Raw genomic sequence first — 14,652 nt, 5'->3', positions numbered from 1 at the left:
TACCTTCCCTTAGCAGTAGGGGTGAACTGCCGTGACTGAGATTCTGGATCAGAATCTGCACTGCACTTGCAGTGCAAGGTTAGAAATACGTTACCTGTGAGTACTTAAGGCTATGTTGTCCTTTAGCTTGCATTTATCTTTCACTCTATCTCGCGTGGGGCAGGCAGCAGTTTTCGGCCTGTGTCTTACCAAGATAACCGGATAACCGTACTTAGTTCTGTGTCCTTATTGCTCATTATGTTTGTAGCCCTTCTCTGTACCTGGGCAGGGACTTGCTGGAAAGTACCAGTGCTGTAGCTGTTGCATTGCATAGCAAAGCTGCTGTCCTGCCTTCCCTTCAAGACTGAGGCTGTATATATCGCTTCATCTGTACTTGTTACTTTTTGCAGTTAGCTTTTTCTGAGTGACCAAAGCTGCATATAACGCTTCTGAAGAGAAATCGTTTGTGCTTTGAGCAATTGTTTTACTATTTCCCAGTCTCTCCTGGAAGGGTTTTCCTGATGCATACTAAGACTGTTTCTGTTCTCTGACTCTGGACCACTGGAGCCTATAGGGTTGGTTGGTTGTTTTGTGGCCACCAAACATCCCATTTTTCTGTGGTACATTTCCAGTTGTCCTCCATACGTTATAAAACTTATTTGCCCAGGACTTCACAACTTTGCTTTCTTGTGAGTTGAAGTTTGCTTTCTGTTGTGGTCTTAAAGGGATGCATGATGGCTTAGGCCTGATGTCTGAACTTCTTTGTGCATCAAGTGTACTTCTCATCAACACTGTAACAAGCATAATGCTGTACTCAATAAGCAAAGGAATTTATTCTAAGCCTCACCTTCTGAGGAACCTGAGTAGCAGTCTCCTGTCTGCTAAAGCAACTTGAGAAGAAACTGATTGGTGGAGGAAATGAGGACCTAGAATTAACTCATTTTTCTCTAGAATTAACTTCCCTCTTACATAGCAGCAGGCTGTGCAATATTGAAAGCTAGGCTTGATTTGTAGTGTTAACTTCTGTCTGGAAAAAAGTTTTCTGAGCAAGAAATGAGACCTGGTCATCATAGTGGGATTTTTATCTTGGCAAACCCATTCTGCATTTCATCCTGTTGATCGTATTTATTGCCTCTGCAAAAGCATAGGCAAGACTGCAGAGTAAGGTATTTCAAGGTCAGTTTGGGGGATTTGTCACTACTTGGTTGCTTTTTCTCTTTAAACATTACTTTATGTGCCAATTAAACAGTCATTTTCCAATTATTTTAATACTTGTTCTGTCTGTCTCTTTGCTGCAACATAAAAATACCTGTATTGTGGGAGCGTGATAGCCTGAGCTCCTATTGCTGTTTCCTTCAAATCCTTTGTAAAGGGGCTAACTAGAAGCTACTACCTATTCTGCTTTTTTTGCAGTGCTTGTAATCTCTAGCTGCAGTGTTTGTCTTTGCTCTAACCCCATTCACTGGAGCTAGAGCAAAGCAAACTCTTTTCACACCCATAATGATGATGAGACCGTGTTGTTTTTCCACTGGGGGGGAAGGTCATAGGGAGGGGTGTTATGTACCCTAAGCCCCAAAGAAAAGACTACAAGGAATTGACTAACACTCCTGCCTTTTTTTTCCTTGCCAGCTGAAAGAAGAGTTGTCCAACATAGTTGGAAGTCTGATTGAAAATTATGATCCTTTGAATGATGATAAGAGGAACTTACAAGATACCTGGGACTACGTGCAAAGACAGGTGTGTCATGGGGGGGCAGCTGTTTTTCAGTGCAGTAAATAGCCTTAAAACTAATCTGAGGACAGGGAAACAGGTATTGGAAGAGGCAATACTAAAGCACATTGATCTGTCTGATCTGCAAAGCTGCCTGTGAGGTTTGGTGTCTGCAAAGCTCTCTTGCTTGCAATTACTAGGTAAGACCCTGAACCATTCCTGAATGCTGGCTGTTAGGACTAGCTAATGCTGGCTGCATAGCCTAATGTATCTGGCCTATCAAATGGCACCACAATAATTCTTTTTGTATTCAGGGCCTCCAGCATACTGACCTGTGTGAAAGCCACAGTGCATACTATTTTGTAGCAAGTAAAGTCCCTAGCGTATTGCTAGCTGAGTCAGCATCACTGCCTGCCTTACTACTTAGTGCATGTTTCTTGCTTATTGTGATGGCTCTTCTACAAGTGTCAGCGTTCTTGGGAGCCATCCAACCGCCCATGGTTTCTGTTTTAGCATCAGGGTCAGCGCTTGAGCAACTAGGTCAGTGTTCAGGCACTCTGGAGTCATGTTTACTGCCAAACCACAAGCCTGAGACATGGCTGACTGTTGTGGTTAAATACATGCCCAGCATGGGACTGATGTGTAGCAAGTACAAGTAATAGCATTTTTCTTCTGTTTCCTCTGCGGTCTGCAAAACACTGACCTGTGTTGTTTCTCCTCCTTGCAAGGAGAATGATTTACTTCTGTTTTATCACTGTAGTTGTATTTCCTTGCTAGTAAACTCAAGAGAAGGCTGAGTCTGCTGTGGATAGAGGATCCTGCTTGAGCCCTTCTTTTATGTAGGAACAAAAGAAGAAGGTTTTGTAGAGGTAGGGAAGTTGAGTGTTAGGAGTCTTAATTACTCTCATATGTTAGAGTTAGCATTTGAAAGGGGGTGGCTGTTCTGTAGAACAGCCTTGGAGTTGAAGTCCAAACCTCTGTGAGGCAGAGGTACTTCCTTCTGGAGGCTGGATCTTCAACGCTTGTTTGGAAACCAACTGCTGGTCCTGGTGTGGGTGTTCAGCTGTTCGTACCTCTGCTCTCATGTCTGTTGCATCAGACTGATGCATTACTTTTCCTTTCTGAGCAGAGGGGGATTTTCCCTAAACTTCCACTTCAAGTTTGATAGCCTTTCTGTTCTGTACCACCGTGCAAGCACTGGGATCCTTGCTTAAGATCTTACTCTTTGCTGGACTTGCCGATATGCTTTCCCCTCCAGCAGTGGCAGTTTTATCACGTGGCCGTAGAGGAATGTAAATGTTTCTTTGGATGGAAAATTTTTCTCACCCCTTCTTCCAGCCAGTCCCAACTGCAGCCAGGCGAGTGCAAACTCGTCGGGACTCGCAGAGGCTCGGTGGCATGTCGACGCCATCGTGTGGTGGCTGCTGGCGTCCCCTGGGGGCCACAGCTAAGATCAGTGGTACCTCGCCATTGGGAACCAGAAGATGAAAAGTTCCTGCCTCATGTCCACTCAAAAAAACGTGTGCTACTCAAAGAAAAATAAAGTCTTAACATTTGAACCTATGGAAATGGCATCGCTAGTGGAAGACTAGGTAGTAATTCTTTTGAGATGTCTTTGAATATCCATGATGTCCTGTCAGCACATTAATCTCTTGCCTGCCTTGCATCTCCCTCACCAAATCAATCTGATGATGATGGACTGGAGGGACTGAAAAAAAAGTCTCTCTCAAATATGTCACGCAAGACAACTGCCCTTCTCCAGCTGACCCACCAGCAACATCTGTTTTGCACTTTTACTTCAGTTTAGCATTGTCACCTGGAGATAAGATGAGGTTTGCTAGTATTTAGTCTGCAAAAACTAATAAAAATTACACCCTGTAGAACTGATGTCAAGCTGCATAGCCTGCTGAAATCTGAGTATCTAGTCCTCAGGCAGTAAGGCTTGTGAAGGATTCATATGCTAGCATGACTGGTGTGCTAGAGCTTTATGGATTGCCTGTGCATATTGTAGTCTACTATACTCAAAGGCTGCTAGAAGTGGCCCTTTAACTCTTGGTTTGCTAGCAGACTGATTCTTTGGTAGGAGATAATGCCCCTGTCTTCTGCATGGCCCTATGTGTAGGTTGTCATCAGGTGACCAGGGTGATATTCTGATGTAACTAATTCACACAAACGGTATGGCCTGACTGTCGTTGTTGTGTGGAGAACTCCTATGTACTTCTGTCTCCACTGCCTGTTTGTTTTCATGTGCAGACCATGATGATCTCTCTCTGCTTATTAGGTTGCCTGCTGTGGCTGGACTGGAGCAAAGGACTGGGAAAAAAATGAGATACTTATCAACAAAAGCATGACCGAATATCCCTGCTCCTGCTCCAATAGTTCCAAGGATCTTGAGGTAGATAGCGGTTTCTGTAATCTGGATGACCCTGTCAACAGCACTGCAACATACGCTGACTGGCCCGTTCATGAGCAGGTGAGTGGGTATGTCTAGGCCCCGTGAAGCTTCCACCGAAGTCACCTTGTCTTTGTTTATCTGGGAATTATTCAGAACATATTTTTTTTTTCACATCAGTATAGCTTGAAGTACCTGTGGAAAATGGGGCAAGGGGGGACAGGGATCCTGCCCTTCTCTGTTAAAGCTACTGTGAAACTTGGTATCGCATGTAACTGGGATAATCTCTGCATGCACAAGGAGATAATTTTACAGATTTTCACTCTTGAGATACTTAGATATGTGCTTCTTTCCCTTGTGACCCATTTTCTCCATAGGGATGCATGGATGGTGTAGAGAATTGGTTGAAGGACAATCTTGGTGTCATTCTTGGGGTCTGCACTGGTGTTGCTGTTATAGAGGTAAGTCACTCCCTTGACATGAACCTATACTTTCTTACCACACAGACTCTTTTAAAGGCAAAGCTATTTTTGCAAGTAGTAGATAACTGGTTTAATGGCAGTGCAGTTCTAGCTCTTCATTGTGTCTGCCTGGAGCTTTGAACTGCTGCTTTCATTGCATTCAATAGAAATTGAACAAGGCCCTGTCTACTTATGGTCCTGGTGCCGTGTCTGACGCTTTGCAGTTCACTGCCTGCGTAACCAGGAAGAATGAGACAAGAAACATCCTGCTAGTGAGATCCCACTTTTTGCCTTAAAAAGCCTATAACATAGATGGCAGATGAAGGCACATCTTTTTGCAGCAAAACATTCTTGTCATCCTGATTATTGCATTGGGGACCAACTCTGTTCATCTGTGTGGTGTCACGGGGGACTGCTGTATTCTGCTCCCTGTACCACCCTTTCTTCCCACCTTATTATCTGTCTCATTGCTGATTTTGTTCCTATTCTTCATTGCTTATTACAGCTGCTGGGGATGATACTGTCCATTTCGCTCTGCAAGAACATACACAGCGAAGACTACACCAAAGTGCCTAAGTCTTGAGTTGGCTAACTCCAGAGCTATGGCACCACAGAGAAAGAAGCAAACAGAACATTCCTGCCTCATACCCAGACTGTCCAACCATTGACCATTGTTCCTGTGACGTCCCATTTCTGATACCACTCTGCTAAGAACTGTTAGAGCTGCAATACAGCCTGATCTTCTGGCAATAGGGCCCTTGAGCCACCTGCACCCTGCCTCTGGATTATTTCTACTTCAAGAAGCAGAACTTAACTGTCTTGTATCTCATGAGAGACTGATTAACCTGCGGGGACAATGCTTTTACTGCCTGCTCCATGTTAAACAATACTATTTGTATCTATGTTCTTCAACCCACCAGGCCTAATATACAATAACTCCTCTCCTCCCTCGTTCTCTTCTTCCACACATCTTTCCACCTACCCCCAGAAGTCCCATCTCTTTGTCCCATGAGCCAGGATTGCTGTTGAGATTCCAGTGCTTTGGTAGCTTTGCCTACTTCACTGACTTGTGGTGGTAACTAGTCGTGCTTTATATATAGGCCTTCTCCTCCCTTGCAGTTAACCTGATTCATCTCCTGCTATGCATCATCCAGCCTAGGCTGTCATCTGAAATATCGAGCGCTACCCTTGTACTCTCTTCTGCTCCTGGAGTCAGCTGTGTCTTGCCTTCAGCAGAGCTCTTCCCTTTGGGCATGATGAAAAGCCACCAGGAGGGAGTCAAACCTACCTGTAGTGGGGCCTGGCAGATTGTGGTGGTGGTGCTCAGCTGCGTCTGGAATGGGTCCCTTGGGTTCTGGATTTGACACTTACGTGTTTCTCCCACTTGCCTCTTTACCTTTTCTTCTCCCCCTAGCACTGCTTCGCTGGGTCCTGTCAGCTTGGAGGCACTTCAGAGACTGCTGCATAGTGTGGACTCAGCCCCAGGCTGGCTCTGCTGGTTGCGTTCTTGGGTTGCCAACTTTTTTAGAGGTTACAATTAACTCGATTCTTCCCCTGCCCCCTTTATGAACATAAAATTTGTTAGCTGTGTTTTTTCATTATGAATATGGAGGGATCTGACAGGATTGCTGATGCTGTATATTGGAGATATACAGCCTGGTTTAGGTTGCAAAGATATGTTGCTTTTATTTCAGTTGTCCAGTCTTCTGACTCCACCACACTCTGGAGCCATGGCTGCATCCTGAGCTCTGTCTCCAGTGAAAGCACTGCAGCAGATAAGTAGCTAGTTCTGCAGTTGTGCAGGCTGGTTGGTTTCTGTACTTAATGACTGGGCTGTTTGCTCTCTTCAGCCCGTGGCCAGCAGCAAGGAGTGGTGTAGAGCAGAAGAAAGTAGGAAATGTATGTGAAAAACTAACCCAACTCCTTAGACAAGGGAGCTGGGTGCAAGTCCTCAGTTTAAGAGGTGGCTTAGGCACAACAAATTTCCAGCAGTTGCACATGTGTGCAATCACCCTGGCAGCAGGAAGCTGTTTGGGAGAGAAGTGGGTGGTCCTTGCCTGAGACCTGGTACAAGGTACTTGGTGAGAGAGCCTTTGCCTTACAGAGGTGGTCCCAGGACTGTCTCTTGTCAGGGATGGCGTTGGTAGGAATAACCCTAGTAGCAGTTCAAAGGGATGGCTTCACTACCTACTTAAGTCTTCCTTCTGGGAAGAAAGGCTCGTGCAGGGGATCAGAGTCCCAGCAGTGGGTCCCTGTTCTGTCCTTATCTCTGGACATGGCAGTGACTGGGGAGAGTAGATATGACTGGGTAGCTGGTTTTTATGGAGGTCTGGTAAGGCTTGGCTATTTTGAGACACCTACCCCCTCCTGCACAGATCCTTCAAGCTGACCTTTGCTAGAGCAGAAGGCACCCTTCTTAGCAGTAAAGCTTGCTAGCTTTTGTAGCACAAAATCTATTCTCTAATGTGTTCTTATTTGTAAGATTCTTGTTCGGTTACAGATGCCAAAGCTGAGCAGCAAGTAAAAAGGAGCCCATGCTGGGTTTCTCTTTTGTTTTTTGTCTGTTTTTAGCAACATCTTCCTACTGGAAGAAATGCATGTACAGATATAAAAGTCTAGAGGGTGAATATTTCTGTAATAAAGACTTTGCTAAAAAAAAAATATATATCTCTGCCTATGACTTGTGCATTGCAGTGGTTTCTCCTTGCTTCCTCTCTACCCCCTTCTGCTTACATGCAGATCATAGACACCTTGTTTGTTCAAGGTAGCAAAGGGCCTGTCAAAAGCTGTTCTGAGGCCCATGTGTGAGATCAATGTGGTCTGTGAAGGTACTGCCCAGCAGAGGGAGGCGACAGTTTTCCTAGGCTATATTCTAGGGTAAACTTTGCCTTGTTTTATGAATTATGTCTGTCTTACGGTGAGCTGAGTGAGTAGTAGTTCCTTTGAATTATTTCCTATCTCGTAAGCTAACCGATCTCTGTATTCAAAGAGGTTGCTTCAAATCTGTACAGTCTGCACTGTGTGAAGTCATAAGCTTGCTGCTATGCCCACAGTGCATGCAGCTTTTGCTAGCTTAGCTTTATCATTTTTTTCTCTTCCTACTCCCCTTCTGTAGGCTCCTGCCTCCAGGCTGCAATTTTAAAAAAGGATTTCTGAGCCCCTGCCCTAACGCTGTGAGAAGGAAGAAAACGGAGGTAGCCGTTTTTGTAGGTTACGCCACCACACACTGGGCTTGGCTGTTTGAAAAGTTCTTCAGAAGTAGATAGAGCAGCTGTAGGAATCTTCATCCTTCCCTTAGCTAAGCAGTGGATATGAGCTGGATCTCAAAATTCCTTCAGATCCTGCTCCGTGGTGGTGTTTCTGACCATTTGAAATGTCCTTAGAAGGACCTATGTTAGTGCGCTAATGGAGTCTGGAGCTGTTGCTTTAGGAAGTAATAAGCATGACCAAAGTACTCATATGTGTTTGAAGAAACAGTGTGAAGTTGGCAGAGAAGAAGGTGCTGGGGTGCTACCAGCAAACAGTGGTGGCAACTGGTCTAAAGTCAAAACTTCAGTTACCCTGACCAGCCAAGTGCGGAGCAAGAGATGCTTAAATGGATCCTGAACTCAAGGTAGGGTGCAGTGATCTGTCTGATCTGTGAGTACAACTTGGTCCTTTAGGCTCTCCTGTGCTGTGGGCTTGAGGAGAGCTTGGTTCTTGGTCATATGGGATCTCCCCTCTTTCTGGTTGGTTTCCCAGAGCACCCTGCTTTAACTGGGAGGCAATGTTTTACCAGGGCCTCACGATTTAAAGGGCTACGCTTCATGGCAAAGCTGCCAAACCTGACCAGGTGGCTGCTAGGTGGGGAAGGTTGCTGCCGGTTCTCCTGCAGCCTGATGTGGAGCTGGAAGGAGAAAGGAGGGACTATGAGGACTACTGCCTGTCCCCAACTGTCCGAACTCTGTGGTAATCACTTGCCTTTGGCCACTGGAGGGAGGTGTTCCACCAAGAAAACTCAGCCCGGGTGCTGCGGTATCAGCAGCATCCCCTGGTCCCTAGGGGACCAGATGATGACACTGATCACTTCCTTCTGCTCCTAGTTACTTCTGGCAGCAGGGTAGCTAAAATAACTTGTAATTACAAATGTATTCTCCTCATAAATGATTTGTGCTGCATGCCTGGCATTTTTAGGGATAATTTTCCCTTCCATTTCTTGGAGCAGTGCACAGTTGGATATTTTGTTGCATGTCTTCCACTGCTGTATATGGGTTGTGCTTGCGTCTTGGGTTTCTGCCATAAGTAGCTCTGGAAGTTGAAGATACATGAGGGGCTTCTCCTGCTGCTTCTTTCCTTGTCACCATCTTTTTCCTGTTTTCCTCCATCCTCAGTTCCTTTGTGTGTTAGGTCTTGGGGGGAGGAGGAGGAATTTGATGCTTGTAAACCTGATCTAAAAAAGGATTTCAGGAAGAAAGTCTTCAGACCTTCAGAGAGCAAGAAACCTGCTGCTGCTCCTTGGGCCAGGCTCTCAGCTCATCTCCAGAGGTAAAGGTTTGCTGCTGAAACTAGAAATCAGAATAGCACTTGGACTTCTTGAGAGTTGCAATGTTTGTCTAGCAAAACCTACGGGGCCAGCCTCTGCAGTAGCTCAGCACATGGAAGCATTTTGTGTGTAACCAATAAGTTGCTATATGGCTGTCCCAGGCCAATAATTAATATTGCAGGAGTATAGTCGTGACCTCCTCGTGGCCTTAAGCAAGGCCCCTAGTAATGAACTGGTGACATTCCTCGGTCTGTGTGATCATGAGGAACTCAGAAGCTGTTATAATTCTTCCCATGAGGTGTTTTTTCCTTCTGGAAAGGGAAGAGGAATTGCATTAGTTAGAGTGGGTATGAGTAAGCCTATAGGTCACAATGCATCTTTTTTTCTGTAATGGTTTCTGCATGGCACATACCTAAATGTAACATGTGGCAGCTGTTCTTTTCTCTGTAACTCTCCCACCTGTGGTGGTGTGGCTGGTCCCTGCAGGCTTTGCTCAGGAATCGAGGCTGAATTTGGTGGACTTCAGAACAGGTCTGATTTCTGGCTGCTGAAGGACGGACAGCACGTGGTGGTGTCACACTCTGTGACTTGGTTGGGGAAGGTAAGGAACAGCAGCCACAGGGGCTCACTGCTGAAAAGCCTGAGCACCCTGGGATTCCCACAAATGTATTTTCACAGCCAGTTGCTGCCACTCAATGCCATAAATGGAGAACATACCCTCAATTATTCATGGTCTGGCTCTAACCCATTAGCCTCTGAGATTCTTGGCTCAAGCCGTGGCCTTTTATTACAAAGAATAAACCTCAGTTATCAGCCAAGATTTCTGATTGACATCTTAAGCCAGGTTGACACTAAAAACTTGTCAATGTAAAATCTACTAATGTGGAAGTCTTCAAATACTTGTAAGCTGGCAAAAGGTCCCTAGCAAAAACTAAGCTATTAGTGAACCACAGCTATTAGTAAAATGTTGCTAGTAAAGCTGCTAAGCGTGCTTTGGCCATTACAAACAGTTTCTAGCAGGGGTGTGCTGGTTAGAGAGCGTGCAATTTCTTGCCTTGTGGCAAGAATCTCTGCTGCCAAACATGGGAAATAACCTTCTCCTAAGTAGACTGCATAACCCTAGCCGTACATTCTTACTTCTCATAGGTATGAATTTTCTGGTTTCTCCCTTCTAAGCTCCTAATAATACAATTGGCTGGGGGGTGTCTGTGCTGTTTGGTTTTTGTGGGGAAGGATTAGGGGAATATTGGATGCTCTGTATCTGGAGAAAAGGTATTCTTGGTTCTCCAGGCAAAAATATTACCCCCATTTAAAACAGGGGTTTAAGAGAAGGATCAGGCTCCCAGTAGTATGTGGATGCTCCAAGAGGCATGGAATCTGAGAGGGAAAATCCTGCTTTAGCCCTTGAGGATGGTATTTGCACACACTTGAATAAAATTTCTCTCTGGTGTCTTCTTTCCTATACGTCTCATTAACAAACGGCCTCATGAGGTGACGTGTCTGTTTACAACAATCTAGAGTTAAGCAGGAAATATGGAAACCTACTTCTGTAACCACAATAGGCTCCATCTCTAGGAAACTAGAGAGCATTTCCCTTCCCTCCTCTAGGCTCCAGATGTTAGTAACTCCCATTCCTTCACAATGTTGCTTTGAGCAATGGCAGCATCTCAGGGGTTATCTTGGTATTGCTCTTTGTTCTCTGAGTATTCCCTAAGTTAGGAACTATTGGTTTACACCTACGTGAGACTATCATGCTGCTGCTCCAGACCTGGATCGGGATCTAGATCTCCCCCGGGACCCCAGATCCTCACTATGTGACCGTAGTGGCAGACCTTGTCCATCATGTGACTCTTGCCAGCATTACCTGCTGTTCATAACCTTAAGCCTTCTCCATGTTTTCTCTTCTTGTCCAACCAATTCCCCTCAAAGTTCTCGGTCTGTAGTTCTTTCTGAATCTGGCTGCCCTGGCACAAGGTAACTAACTCCAAAACACCAGTTGTGACAGTGCTGGAGATCAGAGGAAAGCGTGCCAGATGAACTTTTTTTCCTTTTGCCCTGCTTAGAATTACAGACTGGACATATGGAAGTTCTTCAGAGACAGCAAGAATCCCAGAGCATGTGATCATCTGAATTGCTTACCCAGCAGGCTTCCTGGGTATTTTCTACATAGTGCTTCTGGAAACTATTTAGGATTTACTAGGGTGGAAATGTGAGGTCCTGTCAAGACCATGTTATAGTACAGGCATGTGCTTTGGGCACTAAACTTGCAAAATGATGTCAGAATAGTATAACTCATGCAGTGATGTCTGCAGACATCCTGGAACAATAACGCAGCAGAGAGCAGACCTTTAGCTCTGGCAGAGGTTGTTTCATGATGCTTTTAAGTATTTGAAAATAAGTTATCCTTTTAATACCATGTTGTAATTAACTCTGGTTAGCACTGGTTGCGAATTCTTTTGGCAAAACAGTTTTTCCCTAGAGGGTGTAGGTTCCTATAAAACAAAGTGTGTTTTCTTTATGGTTTTTTTTTCTCTTCTGCTTAAACAGGGTTGAAAATAGTTGGATAACTTCTGATGGAGGGTCTTTTTCTGCTTTCTTAGTGGTTGCCTCATGGTAAACACTATGTAAAAGACCTGGAATTGGGCAAAATAGAATTATAAACCCATGTTCTAAATATGTCACCTAACAGCAGGGTGTATTGGTCTTCTGAGGGATAGACTGGGGAGATGGGTACATTTTTTTGTTGTTTTTTTTTCCATGTGAATAGTTGAGTGTTGGCTGATCTGAGAGAAAGAAGTATTTTTTTTTTGCCTTTAAATCTGCATTTCTTAAGATCTTGGGGTTGAAGGAAAAAAAAAAAAAAGAGGAGGGGGACCCAACCAACCAAAAAGAATAAACTATCCAAGATACTACTGTTGCCCCTAGGCTGGGTGGAATTAGACTGGGGGGTGCCTTTTACTTCCCCTTCAAGGAAAGGTGTTATTAACAAATGTGCAAACCATATCCGCTTTGACGCACCACTTAGGATGATAGGATCATTTAGGTTGGAAAAGACCTTTAAGATCATCGAGTCTAACCATAAACCTAACACCATCAAGTCCACCACTAAACCACGTCTTTAAATGCCATGTCTACACATCTTTTAAATACTCCAGGGATGGTACTCAACCCCTTCCCTCAGCAACCTGTTCCAATGCCTGACAACCCTTTCAATGAAGAAATTTTTCCTGATATCCTGTCTAAACCTTCCCTGGTGTAACTTGAGGCTGTTTCCTCTTGTCCCATCGCTTGTTACTTGGGAAAAGAGACTGACACCTGAGCACTTCATATTCTGGAGCAGCTCCTCTAGACCCCTGTGGGCAGTTCTTCAGAGCTGCAGAACTCAGCCAGGCTTAGGCAGGACAGAGCAGCAGTGAGGTGGGCTCCAGAGGGTGTATGAGAGAAGCTGCCTGGAGCAATCAGTGGGTGCCTTTTCCTCAAGACTCATACACTCTATGGAGTCACCTGGCAACAGAGTAGAGTTTTGCAGGACCTTTGACTTCAGCACCTACGTGGCAGCAGGTGTGTCACCGATTTTATGTTGCTGACTGGTAGAAAGCTAATGTGCCTCTCTGTGTGGTGTGAGGCCAGTGAGAGACTGTGGAGACACTGGGAAATGCCACAACTAACGTGTATGTTCAAAGAGGGACTGGACAATATCATAGCGGGGGTGGGGGAAAGCCCATTGAGGGATATTAACTAAACAGGCAGATGCAACTTCTAATTGGAGACGTTTTTAAAACTGTACGCTGAATAGCTGGTGTGCAGAGTTTGTAAGAAAGCAGTGATAAGGTTTTAAAACCATGGAAATAGCTGGGAAATCCCAGCCTGAAGTGAAATCCTGACCTGACGTGAAACCCCACCTGAGGTAATCTCTGCAGCCTGTGTCACTGCTCATCTGAGTGCTGCGTATTGTTTCCACTGCAAATGTTTATTGGATGTTCACTGTGCTGGGGAGGCGGGGAGGAAAGGGAACTTCATGATGAAATCAAACCTAAAATAGGTGATACTTCCATATCATGGCGGAAATTTAAATGCACAAAAATCATGGCTCCCTGCTGCTGCTTGTTTGGGTGTTGGTTTGGTTTGGTTTTTTTTAATTCCCCTAGAAGTAACTTATAGAATCATAAAATGTTTTAGGTTGGAAGGGACCTTAAAGATCCTCTAGCTCCAACCAACCTGCCATGGGCAGGGACACCTTCCACTAGACCAGGCTGCTCAGAGCCCCATCCAGCCTGGCCTTGAACACTTCCAGGGACGGGGCATCCACAACTTCTCCAAGCACTGCGTAAAACTAGTAAATGATACGACCGTATTATAAGCTGACAACACGGCTCTCCTTCAGTGACTCTGAAAATCAACATCCTAGCAGCAAATACGTCAGTATTTCATCAGTACAGGTTTATAGGGTTTGGGGTTTTGTTTGGTTTGGGTTTTGAGGTGGTTTTTTTTTTTTTGGTCTTGTTTTGTTTTTAAGTGGAAATGCACCAGTGCCGGGTCTGTATGAGCCTGTGGAAGTGGGGTAGTGTGGAAGGTGGGCCTGGGCAGTGTGGAAACTTCTGGAAGCCTCAGGAAGTTGGGGGCCAGCATCGGGAGGGGACGGCCTGGGGAGGAGGGGGAGCCCTTGGCCCATGGCCTGCAGACGAGGGAGGTGTCAGGGACAGAGGGAGGCGGCAGCAGGGTGTTTGCCCTGACAAGAGGGAGCCAGAGCAGAGGGCAGGCCTCCTGCAACGAGCAGGGTGCTAGGGATCCATTTCCAGGACTTTAGCCGCAACCCTTGCGAATCTGAATGACTACTTAGAAAGGGGCTTAGCTGTAATTTGCATTCTTGCTGGAAATCTGCTTTACGCCGCAGGGCAGTGTGTAAGGCGATGGCGAGGCCACCACCTCAGGACCGTTGCCCGCTGTAAACCACGCAGTTGTCTGGTGGCCGAGTCGGTACATCTGGGAGCTGCTTGCCTCCTCGAGGCGGCAAAGGATGAGCCAAGGCCTTGCTTGCCTGTTCTGCAAGGTGCCGTGGACGTGGTGGGAACGGGGTGCAGGAGCAGATCCCGCCTGTGAGGGAGATGTGCCTGGAGGAGCCTCAGGAATGGACCCCAAGTCAGCTATGGCCCTGAAGAGGCAGCCGGCACGGCCAGGTAGGTTGGTTTGCTGACGAAATGCCAAACTGTGGCCTGGCCATGAAGGGCAGCAGGACAAGCTGCAGTCCAGCGTGGAGGGGACATGGAAGGTGGGTTTCTCTGAAAGAGCTGCTCTCAGGCAGCTGGGACCATGGGACAGGCAGGACGGCAGGTGGCTGTTCTTTGGCTGTCGAGGTTTGGCACGTCGGTTCTCACTGGCAGCGTGAGAGGGGGAGGACACAAGCCCCGTGCCTGAGCAGTAGTGCTCTGGTTGTGGCTGCTGTTGTGCAAGTAGTCAGGAGGGAATACAGAAACCACAGCACCTTTATCCTTAAGCGACTCTGCTGCCTTTCCCATTAATTTCAGGATCAGTCTGAAACCAATTGTTTATAAAACAATCTGCTAGGTTGCCAGAGTTGCTGTTTGAGT

At 45.9% G+C, this 14,652-nt stretch overlaps 1 protein-coding gene across 3 annotated transcripts in view; it reads left to right on the top strand.

Annotated features, from left to right (window-relative positions):
- The window catches only part of CD82 (CD82 molecule), a 46,386-nt gene extending 35,868 nt beyond the window's left edge, over positions 1-10,518 (top strand). For all 3 annotated transcript variants that reach the window (XM_063332152.1, XM_063332153.1, XM_063332154.1), the window contains 4 exons: positions 1,609-1,716; positions 3,971-4,162; positions 4,459-4,542; positions 5,048-10,518. In XM_063332152.1, the coding sequence (XP_063188222.1) occupies positions 1,609-1,716; positions 3,971-4,162; positions 4,459-4,542; positions 5,048-5,125 (462 nt within the window). In that variant the 3' untranslated portion in view covers positions 5,126-10,518. The remainder of the gene's footprint in view (positions 1-1,608; positions 1,717-3,970; positions 4,163-4,458; positions 4,543-5,047) is intronic.
- Positions 10,519-14,652: the final 4,134 nt, after the last annotated feature.

Source organism: Chroicocephalus ridibundus, chromosome 4, assembly GCF_963924245.1.
Source record: "Chroicocephalus ridibundus chromosome 4, bChrRid1.1, whole genome shotgun sequence".
In the NCBI taxonomy this organism is placed as follows: domain Eukaryota; kingdom Metazoa; phylum Chordata; class Aves; order Charadriiformes; family Laridae; genus Chroicocephalus; species Chroicocephalus ridibundus.
This window is presented reverse-complemented; position numbering and strand designations above follow the sequence as displayed.